General features: G+C 41.3%; 1 protein-coding gene across 2 annotated transcripts; it reads left to right on the top strand.

Annotated features, from left to right (window-relative positions):
• Nucleotides 1–18,277: 18,277 nt before the first annotated feature.
• LOC110525565 (4-hydroxyphenylpyruvate dioxygenase) lies at nucleotides 18,278–22,895 on the top strand. 2 transcript variants are annotated; one of them, XM_036979693.1, is made up of 15 exons: nucleotides 18,278–18,429; nucleotides 18,718–18,820; nucleotides 18,960–18,986; nucleotides 19,296–19,358; nucleotides 19,723–19,827; nucleotides 19,933–19,975; nucleotides 20,101–20,183; nucleotides 20,385–20,474; nucleotides 20,565–20,668; nucleotides 20,798–20,875; nucleotides 21,288–21,450; nucleotides 21,632–21,703; nucleotides 21,810–21,932; nucleotides 22,112–22,228; nucleotides 22,393–22,895. In XM_036979693.1, exons 2-15 carry the CDS (start codon nucleotides 18,818–18,820, stop codon nucleotides 22,501–22,503), a joined length of 1,182 nt encoding a protein of 393 aa, XP_036835588.1. In that variant the 5' UTR covers nucleotides 18,278–18,429; nucleotides 18,718–18,817; the 3' UTR covers nucleotides 22,504–22,895. The 2 variants fall into 2 exon arrangements, with proteins under 2 accessions (XP_036835588.1, XP_036835589.1); XM_036979694.1 differs by lacking the exon at nucleotides 18,278–18,429 and having other exon boundaries at nucleotides 18,543–18,820.

Here is a 22,895-nt window from a genome sequence, read left to right as displayed (position 1 = left end):
ACCTGTCACCTTGCCAAAATGGAGAAAACCCTGCAGCATATACCCTGCTTAATCGATGTTCACCACCAGTCCAACAGTTGTCTGTCTTCGAGTGGTGTCATCAGTGTGAGCTGCCACACCCAAATGGAGCATCTGAGCACCCCACAACTAAACACAACACAGACAGGCCGCTACTCTGGACCTCCCCTCAGATCTCCCTGCTTTCCTATCCCACCCACACTGTGACAAATGCACATACACATTTCGAGCACACCCAAGTGCACAGAAACACAAAGTAATTAATGTGTGCGTGTAAACAGAGATGTGACACGTTCGACAGCCTGTCAACACTGTGCCTACTTCCCCCCCAGCATCCGTCCACCCGTCCACCTGTCTCAACATACATACATACATACATACATGCACACACAGTATCATATGTCAAAATAAAGTTCTAAAAAATACACTGAGATCAGAGAATGTAGCCCATAACACATTTACACACATACATAGGCATATCAAAATACAAACAGATCCTCAAATACTCTAATTTTCATTTTAAAAAAGCACTTCCCAAAGGCATGTCTGTACACACTAAGACTTACATCACGAAACCCATTGGTGAAGTTACCATAGAGAATGGAACAAGCTCCGCCCACAACCATAAGGCTCTCCAGAGGGTAGTGAGGTCTGCACAACGCATCACCGGGGGCAAACTACCTGACCTCCAGGACACCTACACCACCCGATGTCACAGGAGGCCATAAAGATCATCAAGGACATCAACCACCCGAGCCACTGCCTGTTCACCCCGTATCATCCAGAAGGCGAGGTCAGTACAGGTGCATCAAAGCAGGGACCGAGAGACTGAAAAACAGCTTCTATCTCAAGGCCATCAGACTGTTAAACAGCCACCACTAACATTGAGTGGCTGCTGCCAACATAGTGACTCAACTCCAGCTCACTTTAATAATGGAAATTGATGTAAAAAAAATGTATCACTAGCCACTATAAACAATGCCACTTAATATAATGTTTACATACCCTACATTACTCATCTCATATGTATATGTATATACTGTACTCTATCATCTACTGCATCTTGCCATCTTTATATAATACATGTATCACTAGACACTTTAAACTATACCACTGTTATGTTTACATACCCTATATTACTCATCTCATATGTATATACTGTACCAGATACCATCTACTGCATCTTGCCTATGCCGTTCTGTACCATCACTCATTCATATATCTTTATGTACATATTCTTTATCCCTTTACACTTGTGTGTATAAGGTAGTAGTTGTGGAATTGTTAGGTTAGATTACTCGTTGGTTATTACTGCATTGTCGGAACTAGAAGCACAAGCATTTCGCTACACTCGCATTAACATCTGCTAACCATGCGTATGTGACAAATAAAATTTGATTTGATTTGATTTAAAGTGAGCTGTGAGGACAGAGGTTTAGGGACCCCTCACCTCCCCCACTCCATCCACAGATCAAAGAGGCCTGGGGTGTCATCATGCTTAGCACAGGGTGAGGAGTACCTGTGAGCTGGAACACCCTGGATCTACTGTAGCCCACGATCAGGGGATCAGGTTAGGGGGACTTTAATGGAACACAATTTGGTCCCACTTGGGAGGGAAAGAAAAAGAGGGATAGATAGAAAGAATGAAAGGACAGGATATCTATCTAATGGAAAGTTAACATAAGCTAAGTGTAGAATGACAGAGTGTGTCAGATTCAACAGATTCAACAAGATTTGAGTGGCCATTTAAAAAATAGAACCAACATCAGATATCACCATAAGCCACAGGTTTGATGTGAAGCGTGATGTAATTGGAAGTACAGTATATTGACTGTGATCTCTAGCACAAGCAGTGTGTTATTGGTGATTATATAAATGTATGCTAGCTAATGATAAAAACAGGCTGAGTGGAGACTGTGGGCTTGTGGGGGGACTGATGTCTGCTTGTCCTTGAGGGGAAACCCTATCTGGCTGGAGGATTAGGACTCACACATCACTGTTAATAACTTAATGTGTCTGTGTATGGGCTCCACGCTAGTCTAGACAATAGAGCCTCTGATCCATCAAAACAAGTGGGCTCGCCATGACCAAGTCTGAGCTCTGGAAGAGGACCCCAGAAAGTAGCAGGTACACCTTTCCTGTCTGGGTGGGTTAAACTGTCTGATTTCCTCGCTAGAAGATTGAGTTAGCTTTATCCTCTATAAGGACATATTGGTAATTCATTAGAAGTGCTTGTACAGCCTATATTTCAAGTTATTTGCAGTTGACCAAACCTTTAAACACACCCCTCCACTCTGTGGGTTGTCTCTCTCTTCTCTCACAGAGGTGCCCCCAAAGTGAGATCCTTTGATATTTTAGATATCCCCCCCACCCCACCCAACCCTGCTTCTCTACTGTAACGAGCAGAAAGACCCTTAAATTAAATTGAATAGAATAGAGAAAAGTACATTAGCTGAGGTTAAACACTTTAACAACACAGGAACCTACTCAACCAATGTCAACAATCTCCAACTTTACCCCAGATCAAAGGAGCCGTCTATCCTTCTGTAAACGAGAGCAGACAGTGTCACAGTGTAATAAATATTCAAAGAGCTTACAAAGATAAAGTAAACAACTGACACTGAGAACAGTTCATCTTTTGGAACCTCAAAGTTCAACACCCTAATATCTCCTCTAAGATTTAAACCTCTGCTTGAGTCTTCATGATTACATTTCATAATTTTCCTCTAATTTCATGACATTTACCTTTACACATTCTGGAAACTTAATTTGGCATTTTCCAAGGCAAGCCTCCATTGCAGTGCTTGAACAATTGTTCAGCTATGTCCGACGCATTTCAGCCTTACCAGCTGCCTTGTGTTGTGTGGCAACATCAGTCTCTGTTGCATGCATTCTGATCACTCTCCCCCGTTCTTAACGTACATGAAGCACTCACTCTGCACACATGCTCCCACCAGAGCCCCGACTCTGATACACAACCAGCATGCTCACCTGTGTGTGGCATATCCCAAGAAAATGCTTGGTTGTGAGTGTATGAAAAGAGGAGAAACATAGATGAGCAAAACACAGATAGAGAAAATTCGGATTTAATTTGGTATTTTTCAACCCTCAGCAAAAGGGCAGGCAGGTGGGAGCCCGTTAATCCACCTGGCTGGTTCCAATCTGTTGGGATCAAAGGGCAGAACCCCTATACAGTCTGACAGTCCACGTCCACTCTGTCAGGACCCCCTCATAATCATTTTATGACTGCAGCACAAACCTTAACTCATTTCACGAGAGCAGATCCATCCACAGAGCTATCAGGGCAGATCTCCTCTATCCTCCGTTTGGACTTGATTCTCTACACTCTGAAAGGTCAGAGAGGACAAAAGGAACCCCAGGCATAGATTATCACTGTTGATCAATACCGCAAGTTTATCTCAACACTCCTGTCGCTTATTTGAAGATGAGGTTTTTCATATGACCCAATGTTTCATTTATAGATGTCACTATAGTTTTGAAATCGGTTTGCAGAGCAAAACATTAACACAAAGCTCCATTGATAATGATCGATAGGAATAACCATTCTTAAATAATACTGTCATGGTACTACTGTCTGTCTTCTCTGTGAGACACTCGTGCTTTGATGAATGGTGACTAAAATAAAAACCATAATGGCCAATGGATGTTGAAAAATGAAGATAGTGTAATTTATTAGAGGATGGGGGAGAGTTAAAAAAAGCACAACATGTCCAGCAAATTGTCAACTATCACTCAATGATTGGGATTTAAACCCAAACAAAGATGGCAATTAAAGATCCTGTACTCTGAGCTAATTGAAAAATGCAGGTCTTTCTGCATTACAATGGAAAGGAGGGCCACTGGATGGCCAATACACACACATGATGTTACAGTCTAGAACCATTCTCTTCCCTTCTCCTCCCTCCCTCTCTCGATCTCTCACTCTCTCTCTCTATTTGTTTGTTTTTCTCTGTAGTACACTGTACTGTGTTTCTTTCTAGAAGTGTAATGTAAAGAAGTTGTTTTTCCAGATAGTCTCTGTGCCCCAAGGCTGTGTGTTGAGTAGTGATCCATTACAGAATCACCTGTCCTGCTCGACCAGGAAGTGCCCTGCCCTCACTAACCTGTTACACCAACACATTTTACAATACAGGTCAGATGGTCAAGACATGTGTACTGTTTACAGTAAGGCCGTAGCATTGGAATGATAATGGTAGTTTGGCCGTTTGGGCCTTCACTGGGTGGGAGATCTGAAAATTCACAAACAGGTATCTAATTAAAGCCGATTCTCTGAATGGACCAACATTGTTTTGACTTCTTGTTTTGTTCAGGCCCAGGACCACACCTTATACCACCCAGTATCATACAGGTCTGTTTGGGTGAGAAGGATTTCAGTCAGTTCGATGAGTGCATAAGAGGATATAAACCATGAAGACTAAGACCCTTTCATGTTGTAGTACAATAAGTGAAGCATAAAACACTAAATGTAAATAGTGTTCACCTCTAGAAGAATTCTGATGATGGACATTTTACAGGAAAGTAGAATACTCTACATTTTAAGCAGCGTCATAAACTCAGCAATAATACTACCTATCTCAGTCAAATATAACATGCTTTTTCTACACAACAGAGAGTACAACGTGTGTATTCCTGAGAGACAGCTGTGTTGTAGAAGAGACTGATATAAACACAGAGGGCGTGACACTGATTGACCTCAAAATGGGGGACTTCCTTCCTCATTGTCCTTCTAATTGTCCTTCTAGTGAGCTTTTAATAGGACCTGATCATCCATTGGTGGTGTGGGTGTATGATAATTAGTAAAGTCCAAATTAGATATGCATAGAATAAAGCTTGACTCATTAATGATCTGTGTTCTTTGCTGATAATTTGATATATTTGTCACTTTTCAAATATGATTGAGAAGGTAAAAATCATGCCCCATTAAAAAAAGCTTCGGGGGATCTTTTTTTTAAAGAAAGCAACTCTTGTATGAAGGAAGGGAGCAGTAAAATCACTCTTCTCCCATGTCAATACAACACGTCAACACCAACACAACACCAATAACTTTGTCATCAGTTTTAACTTTGCAATAAACATCAATAAGCAGTTAAAAAGGTTCAAAAAAGAGGAAGTGCATATGTGGTTTGAGGGAAATGAACAATGGGGAAGCGGGGTAATACGGATGGACAGACACGGTGCCGCCTGGATCCCTCATCCTGTCAGTTAATGACCATGTGGTCTTCAGCGAGCTTTCCTGTTTTTACACCTTGGTTTTCAAAATCATTGGGCAGGGATGGATGAAAAATCAACCTGGTCATAAAAATATTTTTTTAATGTTTGAAGCCCTGCTGACTTCTATTATTACTGAACTATACTGAGTGATGACTGAGTGATGACTGAGTGATGACTAGATTCCTTATAATATTAAGAAATGTCAAATAACCAAGGCATACAGATGTTAATTAGCATTGCTTTGGGTGGACATCGTTAGCAGAGATGCGATGCTTCCGATGACAGCGCGCCTTGGCCAGAACTGAATGTGCTCGGCTCATGGTCCCCCGGATTTGGGCGCTCAGAGCTCATCCTCCCTGGGGTACAAAGCTTCTCTTCACAACATCTTCTATCCCATCCATTGTGAGAGAGGGGTGCCTCTGGGCACACGGCCCCCCATGCCCGTTACAGACTTAAATGCATCTCCTGTCATTGCCCATACCCAGTGCCAGTTCAGCTGGATGCATTCAGGTGCTCGGATCATGCAAAAACATTCAAAAAAGGAGAACTCTTGAATTTTTTAAACTTTAAACCAATTGTCCCTAAACTCAAATGATAAGTTCTGATATATACGAATTGGACTTATTCAGGAAATTTAGATAGTCTCACATGGCCAGCCTTCCATATCTCATCTCGTTGAAGTGAAAAGCCTGGGCTTCCGAGGCTATGACTTAGATAGATCATTATAATATATATCGGTGTTCTTCCATATTTCTCACCATGTCTCACCCTGTAGACCTCAAGCAACACCATTAACATTATTGTCTCTAACCCTTGCCAGGTACCCTTGACAGTTTCCTCGATTTGAGCAGATATCAATAGGGGCCATTGCTACACAAATATAACAGAACAAAGCTGCCTCAGTTATTACTTGGTGTGATGCTATGCTCTGTCTACACCTCCTTCCTCTCACATGCACCCTTCCATTCTCCTGCATCGTGAATCCTAGGGCCTGTAGAGACAACAAACCACCGCCATATAGCCCCTTCCCCCATCCTTTCTTCCTGACAGGTGCCTCAATGTAAGTTAGCTTCATGTGCGAGCTAAGGCAAGCAGGGAGCTTGGGACAGATGGGGAAAGGGGGGATACCTAGTCAGTTGTCCAACTGAATGCCTTCAACTGAAATGTGTCTTCCGCATTTAACACAACCCTCTCTGAATCAGAGAGGTGCGGGTGCTGCCTAAATAGCGTCCGGTTTGGGCATGGTGTAAATCGATATCCACGTCTTCGGCGCCTGAGGAACAGTGGGTTAACTGCCTTGCTCCGGGGCAGAACGACAGATTTGTACCTTGTCAGCTCGGGGATTCGATATAAAGTATAAAGTAGTATAAAGTCATTACTTCATGTTGCAAATACAAACTACAAATTGAAACACCTACTCCAATTACATTTCCAGCAGAACCTTTTCTGTTGATGAAAATACATGTATTTTATGAAGCTGCCATCTGCTGACCAAAAAGAGGTAACAGAGCAGTTTGCAAATCCCAACTTTAGTCAGCAGATGGCAGCAGAAGTTGAAGAAAGAAATCCTCCTGCACCCTCAGCGCGAGCCGCGAAACCATTTGAACCAATCAACGTCAATTTCCAGATTCAGACTGCGGTTACACACCGTAGTACCACAGATGAGACGATGAGACAGAACGATGAGACAGAAATTTCACTGGATGTATAAATTTGAAACATCCGCTTGGTGTTTCCACTCACTACCAAATATGGTAGTGAAAAGGAAGCCCACTGGTGGGCAGAAGGAGAACCTGGAACGAGATTAATTTTGGCTGAAATTATGCACATTTTCTCATCGATGAAACATTTGATCTCAATACAGTTTTCTGTTCCCAAACTAAAATCTGTTATGAACAGAGTTGACTAAGGTTTGAAGACTATACCCTACCCTATATTCTTATTGTTTAGAAGGAGTGCAAAGGTGAATTGAGTCGTCGCACACGCAAACTTCACAGAGTTGGCGTTCCCTAACGGAAATATGTAGATGATGCTAGAACGCGCCAATAGGATCTCACTAGCTCGTGCTTGGCCCTACCCCCCTCCTTGCTTGTTCTACCACTATGGCTCGTTTGTTCCCATTGGAAACGACAGGCTTTGTTCTATCTTGGTTCAGTTATAGAAAACTTTGGTACTACAGTACGAAATATGTTCATTTACTTTCCGTTATGAGAATTAGGTATTGGTTAGGAAAAGGGTGAGCTAAAATGCAACTGACTGAAATTATTTAAATATATAGCCCACCCATAATCCTGAAATGAGAGGATGACTCAGCAACAGTTTTCACATGCCACATCAACAGGATTTTAAAGGTGCAGCCTATGTACTTTTGGAAATCGGTTATTGATGGGTAAAATATATGTATTTGTCATTTTAGTAACCTAACCACTGAATGTGTATGCTAACTTGCATTGTCACTGATACCCAATTTTAAGCTATTTTAACAATTGGCATCAATTCAGAATTTGTATGAAATAAAAGACAACATAAATTTGCCTTCTAAGTTTTATTGACTGTTTCAAGTAAAAGATTTGACAAGAAAAATATAGTAGACAACAGCTGTCTATGGTAAAGGGCCTTCTATGATGGAGACCAGTCAGTTTAGCTAATATGGTTGAGTTGTGACACGTGAAATTGCACATGAAAACAAGGATGTAAAGCAGAGTGAGCAATGGGTTGTTTTTAATGGCTGTTTTGAACAATATATCTGTGTTTATTGTTCACCTTGTGAAGTGTTTTGTGCTAATGATATTAAACTGTTAGCAGAAGCTACTCTTCCTGGGGTCCAGCAACATTAAGGCAGTTACAGTGGGGAGAACAAATATTTGATACACTGCTGATTTTGCAGGTTTTCCTACTTACAAAGCATGTTGAGGTCTGTAATTTTTTATCATAGGTACACTTCAACTGTGAGAGACACTAAATCAGGCCCAGACTTTGGAACTTTGGTTTTCCTAGATACGGCTATTATATTGTGATCACTACATCTAATGGATTTGGATACTGCTTTAAAGCACATTTCTGCAGCATTAGTAAATCAGTGATCAGTACATGTTGATAATTTAATTCCTGTGCTGTTTGTAACTACCCTTTTAGGTTGACTGATAACCTGAACCAGGTTGCAGACACTGTTTACAGTTTGAAGCTTTTTCTTGAGTGGGCAGCCTGATGAAAGCCAGTCAATAGTTAAATCACCCAGAAAATATAACTCTATGTTGATATCACATACATTATCAAGCATTTCACACATGTTATCCAGACACTGACTGTTAACACGTGGTGGTCTATAGCAATGTCCCACAAAAATTAGCTTTAGGTAAGGCAGATGAACCTGTAGCCATATTACTTCAACATTATTTAACATGAGATCCTCTCTAAGCTTCACAGGACTGTGGTTCTGAATATAAACAGCAACACCTCCGCCATTGGCATTTCTTTCTTTTCTGTAGACGTTTATATGCAACCTAATATGCAACATTTATTTGCAACATAAGTGAAAGTACTATTTCACTTATAGTGAATATATAATGTTAACAACTGCATCCCACCTGATGTTGAGCCCACCAACTCAATAGGTCTGTGTGGCTGGCTGCACTGACATCAAATAAGGCAGCTTATGAGAAGGGCAGGTAGGGGTAGAGGTCCACAGGACTGATGTGTTGTAATGGGGTCCTGTGTGTAGCTGGTGAAGAGAGTCAGGCACAGGACAGCTGACATGAGTAATCAACGTACTTTACTCAAAATTCAAAAATACAAGGCAAATATACGAGCCCACAATAACGGACCGATTTACAAAGAACAATCACTCACAAACAAACATAGGGAACAGAGGGTTAAATAATGAACAGGTAATTGGGTGTAAGACTAAGACAAAACAAATGGAAAATGAAAAGTGGATCGGCGGTGGCAGGTAACGTCGACCGCCGAACGCAGCCCGAACAAGGAGAGGGACCGAATTTCGGCGGAAGTCGTGACAGGTGTTCAGAGATAGGAGAACAAAGAAGTCTGGATCCTTGAGGAGAAGCAGAGTACTGTTCTCCATGGAGGAGATCAAGGTCTCTGATTTAGAGCATGGCAAGAGGACAATCGGGGGACATGTCTTGGGAGTGAGATTTGTCATGGTTCTGCTCAGAACTCTGGTCTTACCAGGGCCCAGTAAGGGTGCTGCTGGAAACTTCTTCTTCTCAAGACCTCTGGTCTCTGACTGTTCTGCTTGATACACAGTACACTGTGGGAGTATGTTTGCCTGTTCTGCACCTTGAACTCCAGACCCTTCAGAATCTGGCCTGTGTAGACTTGCATTTCTATCCGCAGTTGGGTTATCTGCTCTTTAAACTCACCCCTCATTACCTCTTTACTGGCCTCCAGCTCCTGTTGAAAAAACGCTATAAGCTCCTCCCTTTTGACATCCATCTCACCTGTACACTCATCTTCCAAAATTCTGCACCTGCCTTCTCAGTGTCATTGGGGCCGTTCACCTATGCCATCTCCAGCTCTCTGCTTTTGACCTTCTGAACTAGTTCCCGAATGCCATCCCTTGGGACGTTCATGCTCAGCTAGGATTTGACCTGCTTGCGCACCTGCTGGAAAACAGACTGCATCTTTGCTTGAGTAGTCCTCTCTGCAGGGATGCAGTCCTCCAAGCCTTCGTCACTGAGTTTGACAGAATTAACTAGGAGAGAGATGGGTCGAGAAACGTCAACTGCTTTGTCAAGAGACTCCGCTCCATCCTGTTCTCCTGGTGTCCCTGCATCCAGTTGCTGTGGTGGTTTATCTGAAGATAACTCACTCATTGTTATACCTCAACTCTGTGCTTGGTCTGTGCTGCTGTCTTGTTCTCCTGCACTAAATATATACACTGATCTGTAAACTCTGTGACTATACACTGTTCTCTAAGCCCTGTGACTACAAGGGTCTTAATTGCCTGAGGTGTTGCTTATTTCCCCCAGGGGGTCAAGATGTCATAGGAATACACTGCAATCTGCCTTATATTCAGTTATATGAATAGTTCTCACAAACCTGGAATTTGTCACAGGCCTTTGTGTTTAAAGGGAACAATCACATTTGTATTTTTTAATAGTTTGGATACTTTAGACTTAGAAATAATAACAGCATTTGTAACACAGTCTAACTGAATAACTAGGCTAAGTCCCAATTCACTAAGTCACTGGACCGTCATACAGATACTGTACCTCACCCGATGTCACAGGAAGGCCGAAAAGATCATCAAGGACAAAAAATCACCCGAGCCACTGCCTGTTCACCCCGCTATCATCCAGAAGTCGAGGTCAGTACAGGTGCATCAAAGCAGGGACCGAGAGACTGAAAAACAGCTTCTATCTAAAGGCCATCAGACTGTTAAATAGCCATCACTAGCACATTAGAGGCTGCTGCCTATATATATATACTTGAAATCACTGGCCACTTTAATAATGGAACACTAATCACTTTAATAATGTTTACATACGTACATGTATTTTGCATTACTCATCTCATATGTATATACTGTATTCTATACTACAGTATCTTAGTCTATGCCGCTCTGACATTGCTCGTCCATATATTTATATATTTTTAATTTCATCCCTTTACTTAGATTTGTGAACATTGTGTGTATTGTTGTGAAATTGTTAGATATTACTTGTTAGATATTACTGCAATGCTGGATCTAGAAACACAAGCATTTCGCTACACCCGCAATAACACCTGCTAAACACGTGTATGTGACCAATACAATTTGATTTGATACTTTCAGGAGCCATGGGGGATCCAAGTGATCCATTGACTTAGACATGAGGGAACAGGAGCAAGAACACTACTCTTATAGGCCAATTTCTATTTTGCCCTGTTTATCAAAAGTGTTAATCAACTGACTAGCTTTCTTGATGTCTATAGTATTCTCTCTGGTAAGAAATCTGGCTCCTGCTCAGGTTATGGATGTGTCACTGCAATCTTAAATGTTGTCAATGATGTCACTATTGCCCTTGATTCTAAGCAATGTTGTGCTGCTATTTTTATTGACTTGGCCAAAGCTTTTGATCCTGTAGACCATTCCATTCTTGTGGGCCGGCTAAGGTTTATTGGTGTCTCTAAGGGGTCTTTGGCCTGGTTTGCTAACTACCTCTGTCAAAGAGTGCCGTGTATAAAGTCAGAACATCTGCTGTCTCAGCCACTGCCTGTCGCCAAGGGAGTACCCCAAGGCTCGATCCTAGGCCCCAAGCTCTTCTCAATTTACATCAACAATATAGCTCAGGCAGTAGGAAGCTCTCTCATCCATTTATATGCAGATGATACAGTCTTGTACTAAGCTGGCCTCTCCCCGGAGTTTGTGTTAAACTCTCTAGAACAAAGCTTTCTTAGTGTCCAACAAGCTTTCTCTGCCCTTAACCTTGTTCTGAACACCTCCAAAACCAAGGTAATGTGGTTTGGTAAGAAGAATGCCCCTCTCCCCACAGGTGTGATTACTACCTCTGAGGGTTTAAAGCTTGAGGTAGTCACCTCATACAAGGACTTGGGAGTATGGCTAGACTGTACACTGTCCTTGTTTCAGCACATATCAAAGCTGCAGGCTAAGATTAAATCTAGACTTGGTTTCCTCTATCGTAATTGCTCCTCTTTCACCCCAGCTGCCAAACTAACCCGGATTCAGATGACCATCCTACCCATGCTAGATTACGGAGACGTACTTTATAGATCGGCAGGTAAGTGTGCTCTTGAGCAGCTAGATGTTCATTACCATTCAGCCATCAGATTTGCCACCAATGCTCCTTATGGGACAAATCACTGCACTCTATACTCCTCTGTAAACTGGTCATCTCTGTATACCCGTTCCAAGACCCACTGGTGGATGCTTATTTATAAAACCCTCTTAGGCCTCACTCCCCCCTATCTGAGATGCCTACTGCAGCCCTCATCCTCCACATACAACACGCTTTCTGCCAGTCACATTCTGTTAAAGGTACCCAAAGCACACACATCCCTGGGTTGCTCCTGTTTTCAGTTTGCTGCAGCTAGCGACTGCAACGAGCTGCAAAAAAACACTCAAACTGGACAGTTTTGTCTCCATCTCTTCATTCAAAGACTACCAAGCTGTGTTGTCATGTGTTGCTGCCATGCAACAGTGTCTTGCAAAAGTATTCACCCCCTTGGCATTTTTCCTATTTTGTTGCAATACAACCTGTAATTGAAATTGATTTTTATTTGGATATCATGTAATGGACATACACAAAATAGTCCAAATTGGTGAAGTGAAATTTAAAAAATTAATTGTTTCAAAAAACTATAAAAACAAAAAACGGAAAAGTGGTGGTGCATATGTATTCACCCCCTTTGCTATGAAGCCCCTAAATAAGATCTGGTGCAACCTTCAGAAGTCACATAATTAGTTAAATAAAGTCCACCTGTGTGCAATCTAAGTGCCACATGATCTGTCACATGATCTCAGTATATATACACCTGTTCTGAAAGGCCCCAGAGTCTGCAACAGCACTAAGCAAGGGGCACCAACAGGCAAGCGGCACCATGAAGACCAAGGAGCTCTCAAAACAGGTCAGGGACAAAGTTGTGGAGAACTACAGATAAGGGTTGGGTTACAAAAAAATATCAGAAACTTTGAACATCCCACATAGCACCATTAAATACATTATTAAAAAACAAAAAGAATATGGCACCACAACAAACCCGATGAGACTAAAATTGAGCTTTTTGGCCATCAAGGAAAATGCTATGTCTGGCGCAAACCCAACACCTCTCATCACCCCGGGAGCACCATCCCCACAGTGAAGCATGGTGGTGGCAGCATCATGCTGTGGGGAGGTTTTTCATCAGCAGGGACTGGGAAACTGGTCAGAATTGAAGAAATGATGGATGGCGCTAAATACAGAGAAATTCTTGAGGGAAACCTGTTTCAGTCTTCCAGAGATTTGAGACAATGACCCTAAGCATACTGCTAAAGCAACACTCGAGTGATTTAAGGGGAAACATTTAAATGTCTTGGAATGGCCTAGTCAAAGTGAAAACCACAATCTAATTGAGAATCTGTGGTATGACCTAAAGATTGCTGCACACCAGAGGAACACATCCAACTTTAAGGAGCTGGAGAAGTTTTGCATTGAAGAATGGGCAAACATCAGCGTGGCTAGATGTGCCAAGCTTATAGAGACATACCCAAGAGACTTGCAGCTATAATTGCTGCAAAAGGTGGCTCTACAAAGTATTGACTTTGGGGGGGGGGGGGGGGGGGGATGAATAGTTATGCACGCTCAAGGTTTCATTTTTTTTGTCTTATCTCTTGTTTGTTTCACATAAAAAAATATTTTGCATCTTCAAAGTGGTAGGCATGTTCTGTAAATCAAATGATACAAACCCCACAAAAATGTATTTTATTCCATGTTGTAAGGCAATAAAATAGGAAAAATGCCAAAGGGGGTGAATACTTTCGCATGCCACTGTATGTTGTTGGCTTAGGTCTCTCTTCATGTAGTGTTGTGGTGTCTCTCTTGTTGTGATGTGTGTTTTGTCCTATATTTTCTATTTCTTTATTTTTTAAATCCCAGACTCATCCCCGCAGTTGGTCTTTTGCCTTTTGGTAGGCCGTCATTGTGAATAAGAATTTGTTCTTAACTGACTAGCCTAATTAAATAAAGATTAAATCAAATTAAATCAAATGTGAGCATTTCACGCCCAATTGTCTCATTCTGACTTGGGTTTTTGCAAATGACCCAAGCTATCAAATTGATGTTAATACAGTTGAAGTCGGAAGTTTACATACACTTAGGTTGGAGTCATTTTCAACCACTCCACAAATTTCTTGTTAACAAACTAGAGTTTTGGCAAGTTGGTTAGGACATCTACTTTGTGCATAATGCAAGTCATTTTTCCAACAATTGTTTACAGGCAGATTATTTCACTTATAATTCATTGTATCACAATTCCAGTGGGTCAGAAGTTTACATACACTAAGTTGACTGTGCCTTTAAACAGCTTGGAAAATTCCAGAAAATGATGTCATGGCTTTAGAAGCTTCTGATAGGCTAATTGACATCATTTGAGTCCATTGGAGGTGTACCTGAAGGCCTACCTTCAAACTTAGTGCGTCTTTGCTTGACATCATCGCAAAATCAAAAAATATCAGCCAAGACCTCAGAAAATAAATTGTAGACCTCCACAAGTCTGGTTCGTCCCTGGGAGCAATTTCCAAACGCCTGAAGGTACCACGCAAGTATAAGTACCATGGGACCACGTAGCCGTCACACCGCTCAGGAAGGAGATGCGTTCTGTCTCCTAGAGATGAACGTACTTTGGTACAAACAGGTACAAAAGTATCTATATCCACAGTAAAACGAGTCCTATATCGACATAACCTGAAAGGCTGCTCAACAAGGAAGAAGCCACTGCTCCAAAACCGCCATAAAAACGCCAGATCATGGTTTGCAACTGCACATGGGGACAAAGAGTGTGCTTTTTGGAGAAATGTCCTCTGGTCTGATGAAACAAAAATAGAACTGTTTGGCCATAATGACCATTGTTATGTTTGGAGGAAAAAAGGGGAGGCTTGCAAGCCGAAGAATACCATCCCAACTGTGAAGCACGGTGGTGGCAGCATCATGCTGTGGGGGGGTACTTTGCTGCAGGAGGGACTGGTGCACTTCACAAAATAGATGGCATCATGAGGAAGGGAAATTATGTGGATATATTGAGGCAACATCTCAAGACATCAGTCAGGAAGTTAAAGCTTGGTCGCAAATGGGTCTTCCAAATGGACAATGACCCCAAGCATACTTCCAAAGTTGTGGCAACAAAGTCAAGGTATTGGAGTGACCATCACAAAGCCCTGACCTCAATCCTATAGAAAATATGTGGGCAGAACTGAAAAAGCGTGTGCGAGCAAAGAGGCCTACGAACCTGATTCAGTTACACCAGCTCTGTCAGGAGGAATGGGCCAAAATTCACCCAACTTATTGTGGGAAGCTAGTGGAAGGCTACCCGACACGTTTGACCCAAGTTAAACAATTTAATGGCAATGCTACCAAATACTAATTGAGTGTATGTAAACTTCTGACCCACTGGGAATGTGATGAAAGAAATAAAAAGCTGAACTAAATCATATTATTCTGACATTTCACATTCTTAAAATAAAGTGGTGATCGTAACTGACCTAAGACAGGGAATTTTTACTCCGATTAAATGTCAGGAATTGTGAAAAACGGAGTTTAAATGTATTTGGCTAAGGTGTATGTTAACTTCCGACTTCTACTGTTTTCGTTTTTCCTAAACTGCCTGTATTGAACATTTTTGGATTATGTATTTGGATTATGTCGTTATATATCGTATGTGAATTAGACAATAATGTAATATTTGTGCCTTTTCTCGATCAGTTGACTTAAAACATAGAATAAGCTGTAATCAGTAGGCATTGTTTCTAAACCATGAACAATCCTTCTTTTTTTAAAGGCATGCTCCGTAACTTTAGTGACTAGAAAGTGTTTTTTAAACCTCCCGCTTTGGGCTAGGTGTGCCAATTTGTAGTTAATACATGCATTATCTATGAGCAGAATTACTGTTTTACTTCAATTAGCCATGAAATCCCTAGCTGTGCAGTGCCATTTTCCCTACAAGTGGGCCACCCCCCCAGCAATTCAAGTTCCAGCCAATGAGCTTCAGCCCCTCGCCATTTGAGTGACAGCTAGCAAAATGCACACACAGCAGTGCGAGAGAGAGAGAGAGCAATGATGTGGTGCACATATCTGCAAATATGTGACGTAGTACGCAAATTTCGGGGACCACCTTTTGCTCGTGAGCACTAGTTTTAGAATTTCTGGCTAAAAAGTATACAAAAGTACCAGAGAATCTCTTTAATGTACAGAATATGAAGAGTAACCATCTACCACTCCAACATCACACTGTTGTGTAAGCAGCACCATCATCATTTACTGTCTCTAATTGCATCTCTTGACAGCAAAAGGCCTCCTGGTATTGGTAAGAAAAACCAACCACATCAGGGACAGTTGCAGAGGGAGGGTGTCAAATGCTAATTAGTGTGACATTGGACTTTCATTAATCAAATCAAATCAAATTGTACTTATCACATGCGCTGAACACAACAGGTGTAGACTTTACTGTGAAATGCTTACTTACTAGCCCTTTCCCAGCAATGCAGAGTTAAAAAGTAAGAAACATTTGCTACAAATAAAAAAGGTTACACAATAGTTACAGAATAAAAGAACAGTAAAGAGACTATATACAAGGAGGATCTGTACCGAGTCAATGTACAGGGGGGTATGAGGTAATTGAGGTAATATTTACATGTAGGTTGGGCTAAAAGTAACTAGGCAATCAGAATAGATAATAAACAGAGGAGCAGCAGCGTATATGAAGAGTGGGAAAGTGTGTGTGTGTTGGGTGTCAGTGTAGTATGTGTGAGTGTGTGGGTAGATTCCAGTGAGTGTGCATAGAGCCAGTGCAAGAGAGTAAGTGCAAAGAAAAAGGGGGTCAACGCAAATAGTCGTGACCAGCCTTTCAATGCATTTCATGGCTACAAATGTGAGTGCATGGGGCGATAGTCATTTAGACAGGTTAGCTTGGCACTCTTGAGCACAGGGACATGCTTGAAACATGTAGATATTACAGACTGGATCAGGGATAGGTTGAAAATGTCAGTGAAGACACTTGCCAGTTGTTCAGAGCATGCTCTTGAGTATGCGTCCTGGTAATCCATCTGGCCCTGCGGCCTTGTGAATGTTAACCTGTTTAAAGGTCTTACTCACATCGGGTACACATTGGGTACATATTGTTACACCAGAGAGCTTGCACGGTCAAATGTCAAATAGGGGTTGCTTATATTCCTCACCTCTCTGATTCAGACGGGTTGGGTTAAATGGGGAAGACACATTTCAGTTGAAGACATTCAGTTGTACAACTGGCTAGGTATCCCCCCTTTCCCTATATTTGTCTTGTTTCACACATGTACATGTGTATAACCTGTATAAGTGTGTTGGGGGGAAATGGTCATTCGTTTTTTGCATATACCACTCGCCCTGGGACTGGGGTCACGGCCAGAGATCAACCATTATTGATGGCAACCCTGGGGCAATCAGGGTTAAGTGCCTTGCTCAAGGGCAGATTGACAGATTTCACCTAGTCGGCTCGGGATTCGAACTAGCAACCTTTTGGTAACTGGCCCAACATTCTGACCACCTGTCGGATAGTGTCACTTATTTCTCAAAAACTGAGTCCTATGAATACAAGGGGTCAGTCAGTGTAATGACCCTATGCTTGAAGGGAATTACAGAGTTATGAAATGCATTGTTTCATTGATGTATTTGATGTCACCCCCATTGGGACATAAAGCCACATGGCTTTGACAAGGTGCAACCTCTTGTTGTGTCGATCTGGTTGACTCTATGAAACTTAAGCTGCTCACTATCTAGGAAACAATGAATAGCTCAATCGGTGTCTATTTCTGCTGTAGTGAAATTTGACAATCTGTCAAATGTCATCTTCTGTAGGAATAATACATTTTTCAGCAGCCATCCCATTACATGTCCACACTAGGGTTACATGGTGTCCCCATTTATGCAGGAATTTAAACAATTTATTCCCATCACATTTTGAGACTAATAGGTCACTTGAGGAGAAGAACTGTAGTGTTGTAGTGTATCATATTCACTACTAAGTAAATCAGTTGTGCGGGCTGTCAATATTGGCACATTGGGCAAATGTACATTGTATTCACACACACAAATAGATCAATGAACATTTATGGAAGAACCATTTTCATACACATGTTGATGATAAAGGATTTATAAAGAATGATGCAAGAGGTAAAAAACACTTTCTCATACATACTAATTAATTAACAGATTAGGCCACTGATTGTGAAAAGGGGAGGGGGGCTATTGTAGCCTACCAATAGTAATTACTGCAATGGTCCACAATAAGCATAAACTTGTTTCATGTCAAAATTGTGGATAACTGACTCCAACATACTTCCCAACGAACAGCCAATAGGAAACCTCAATGAGTGAACCTCCTCTCGAGACTAAATACAAACACATGGCCGGCCTGACTGTTGAAATGATTGGGAGTGCATTATGTCTGTGTCTTTGCATTTCAGTTTGAAATATAACATAAGTAGAGAAGGTAAGTGTGTTTGAGTAGAGAAGTGTGTTTGAGTAGAGAAGGTAAGTGCGTGCTTTTCTGATATTATATGTGATGTACACACCTATAAGTTATGTGATTCACTCAATATAAACGTTTGGTATAAAATGTCTTCAAATCTCTATGCAGAGTCAAGCGTTCGATAACTATGATTTGTTTATGTAAATTATGATGCGACATGATTGTGTTACCTAAAGTGAGCATCACTGTTATTCTCTCTATCTTTCTCTCTGTCTTTCTCCCTCGCTCCCACTCTCCTCCTCCTCGAAGACCGGGGGCGTGGAAGTTCGAACTTGATTCTGAACGTTTAAACACTCGACTTTATTGTACCGATTTTCTTTTCAAGCAGTTGAAAGGCTAAGGGTACAGGATGGTAAGATAAAATATATATTTACTCAAATTGTCTTATTCAATGTCTTATTTCAATTTCGCATTACAAGATTTTTGAGCTATTGAAAGAATGGTCTTTAACGTTAATGCTGATGTGTAATGTTTGGTATCTATCTATTTAGACTACCTACATGGACAGAGGTGAAAAGGTTAGTTTTTTAATTACTAATATTTTTGAATTGCCCATAGACATTTAAATGAACACATAAATATTATCAGGACTTTCAACAAGTTCAAAGTATGATTCAGTAGTTGAGAAACTTAAACATTTATTTAAAATGTGTGAATAGCCTACCAAGATGTTTAAATGTACAATAATATTTATCTTACATCTAAGAATTTATAATTGCTATGTCATAAATGAATGAATGGGCTGATGCTAAGTGTCCCCCCCCCCCCCCCCCCCCCCCCCCCCCCTCCTACATACCAGTATTAAATTGTCCTGGATTTGTTCATAGCACGACCACGGCAAGTTCGTCTGTTTCGACCACATCACATTCTGGGTTGGAAATGCCAAACAGGTATGAGAATCATGTGCCATTATGGTTGTTTTTCACTTTTTTTGCATGTGGTAAATATTTTCCTGAACTTTCTCCAAGTTAAAGGAGTATTCACTGAGGGGTGGTTATTGGCTCTCTTAAAGGGGTGGGGGGAAATAGGCATGCAACCTCAGAGTAGACCTCACCATTCTTCCTGCTCTTAATTTGATCCAGAAACTGTAGGTTTTCCACACCATCACCAGGAGGTGGCGCCCCCACCACAGTCCTTTACAGTTCACAACACACTATTATTACGTTTTTTTTTCCTGATAGTAAATGTACAAATATTGTATTGCTTGGGGATTGATTGTGAGTGGCAATAGAGTTTTTTCTTCTGTTTCAACAGGCAGCATCTTACTATTGTAACAAGCTTGGATTTGAACCATTGGCCTATCAGGGTTTAGAGACAGGCTGCCGGGATGTGGTGTCCCATGTGGTCAAACAAGACAAGGTGAGCAGAGTTGCGGCATTCTGAATTTGTTATGGCACATGTTTATAATAGTGAGGTAACTTGATACATGTAACTTGTAACTTTTTGGCTCTTTTTCTTTCCCAGATTATTTATGTATTCGCATCCGCTCTCAATCCTGGAAACAAAGGTACAGTATGACACAAAAATGTCATCCTTCATGTGGTTAGATATGATGAGATTGGCTGTCACTGACTAGTGTGCTACTTCACTCACTCCGATTTGAGTATACTTTTGTCCACCTCTTTTATTCAGAAATGGGGGAGCATTTGGTCAAACATGGGGATGGAGCCAAGGACATTGCATTCACTGTGGAGAACTGTGATTACCTTGTGCAGGTACCATAGCAGTCTTACCATTTAAACCAATGTCACTGCTCTTTCTGGAATGAGGAGAATGCCTCTTTCCTAATGAGATGGGTTAAAAATATTCTGTTGGATTGCAATCGTTTTCTTTGATTTATTGAAAATATTATAATTTTTTAATCTTCCTGGATCTTCATCACATGCATATGTTTATCTGTCTATTATACTCTTCAGAAAGCCAGAGAGCGTGGTGCCATCATAGTGAAAGAGCCCTATGTACTGGAGGACAAATATGGCAGGGTAAAACTAGCTGTTCTCCAGACGGTAAGACGATCAATATCTGGTGAATCTGAGTGCCAAAAAGGAGATTTACAGTATGCTCAAGATTTGGGATGTTCTCTTATATCTCTATAGTATGGGGACACCACACACACATTTGTGGAGAGGACTGCCTACAATGGGCTGTTCCTCCCAGGGTTCCATACTCCTCTCCACCGGGACCCCTTGTTGGCCAAGCTGTGAGTATGAACTATTTTATCTGGTGTTAGAGATTAGAGTGCTCTTTACAGACCATTGTAAACAAGACAGAATTTGAGTGTTTCAGTTAAACAGTTGACATCACTGTGAAGCCTTATCTAACGTTACAGACCCAGTGGATTACTGAACTTCATTGACCATGTTGTGGGGAACCAGCCGGATGATGAGATGGTGCCTGTAGTGGAATGGTAAGGCATTGTGGTAAGGGCATAGGGATGTATTAACACACACACTGGCCTGTACATTTTATTCCAGACAAAAACATCCATGAACATCAGAGTTCTTCTAGCACACACTAAATGCAGTATAAAAAAACCTGCAATGGGTGGATGGGGGAGGTGTCAGTATCATGTAACCCAGGCTGTTTGGCATAGGCCAGATGCTACTATGACTTAACAGTTTTTGAGCTGGGTCACTGGGGTTCCGCACATCTGGAGTCAGTTAGAGCTCCACCATGCAGCTCTGAGATAAAAAACAGGGATGGGTTTGATCTCTGAAGGGAAGGGCCAGGGAAGAGGGCTGTGGGATAGATATATTGTGGTCTTTCACCTGTCCATCCAACACACAGGGGTTCCTGAGGAGTAGGTTTTGTTTCCATAGGTACCAGAAAAACCTGCTCTTCCACCGGTTCTGGTCAGTAGACGACAAGCAGCTGCAGACAGACTTCAGTGCACTGCGCTCCATTGTTGTGGCCAATTATGAAGAGACAGTGAAGATGCCCATTAATGAGCCAGCCATGGGTAAACGCAAGTCCCAGATCCAGGCAAGTCATCGCCATGTTATTCAATATAAAATATATAAACTATGTAAAGAGGTGTTTACCAACGTAACAAAGTCATGCCATTGTCATCCATACACGTATTCGGTACCGTACCTTTAAAAAACAGCATTACAAAAAGTAATGAGTAGAACTTGTACCTCGCTAAACTCACTGGACTTAGCAGGAGTATGTGGAGTACTATGGTGGCCCAGGTGTCCAGCACATCGCCATGAACACATCAGACATCATCACCGCAGTAAGTCTTTTCACACATAAAGGCTAAGCTCAACCCGGTTACTTTTACATACACATTAATAGAAGATTGAAAGATTGGTGTGGTTAGTATATTCTCTTTGTTGTAGATCCGTAACCTGAAGGAGCGTGGCATGGAGTTCATGTGTGTGCCAGACACCTACTACCAGCTGCTGAGAAAGAATCTCCAACAATCGCAAGTCAGGGTCACTGAGGACCTGGACATTCTGGAGGTCAGAGACACAACTTTCTCTGATGTTTTAATAAATGTTTCAATGATTTGTTATATTTCAATGATCAAAATACCTGATAGTTATTTGCATTATAATGATAATTCAGTTAATTTGAACTTCTATGGTAGGTTCTTAGCTACGCAGCCTGAAAAGCACTCTTATGTCTGTTGCTCTGACAGGAGCTGAAGATCTTAGTGGATTTTGATGACAATGGCTACCTGCTCCAGATCTTCACCAAGCCTGTTCAGGACCGTCCCACAGTGTTCCTGGAGGTCATTCAGAGACACAACCATCAGGTGAGAGGAGCCTTACCAATGAAACAATATATAACCAGTTTGATTTTAGGACTTTGTTAGTGTATTGAAAACAATTTAAAGTATGTAATGTTGATAAAGATTGATGTCCCGATCTACATTTAGACTGAAAACTATGTGAAAACATGTCTTTGTACTCTTCCTAGGGCTTTGGTGCAGGCAACTTCAAGGCTCTTTTCGAGGCCATCGAGGCAGACCAGAACGCTAGAGGGAACTTGACTATCCTGAAACCTAATGGAGTGTCTAACCAAATTTGAAGTACTGCTCTGATTTACACAATTTATATAATGTCCATCATCTCTGAAGCTTACATTTAATTTAGAACTATTGAAAATAATTTGTTCAACAATTTATATCTGAAGTGAACCAGAATCTAGTTAAATGACTTTGATGGATAAATTGCTGCTCTATGCACACACTATTCAAATTTAAATTATGATTGACATACCTTCTGGAGTCAAACGTAGGAATGATTGCTAATTATTCAAATAATATAGTGACGCTAAAATAACAAAAATATATTTGACTTGATGCCAATTTTAAATACAGTGATTTCAGAAAGTATTCATACCCCTTGACTTATTCCACATTTTGTTGTGTTACAGCCTGAATTCAAAATGGATTAAAAAAATGTTTTTGTCACCCGTCA

This window comes from Oncorhynchus mykiss, chromosome 6 (assembly GCF_013265735.2).
Source record: "Oncorhynchus mykiss isolate Arlee chromosome 6, USDA_OmykA_1.1, whole genome shotgun sequence".
Classification (NCBI taxonomy): domain Eukaryota; kingdom Metazoa; phylum Chordata; class Actinopteri; order Salmoniformes; family Salmonidae; genus Oncorhynchus; species Oncorhynchus mykiss.
Note: the sequence above shows the minus strand (reverse complement) of the source record. Positions and strands in the feature narration are given on the sequence as shown.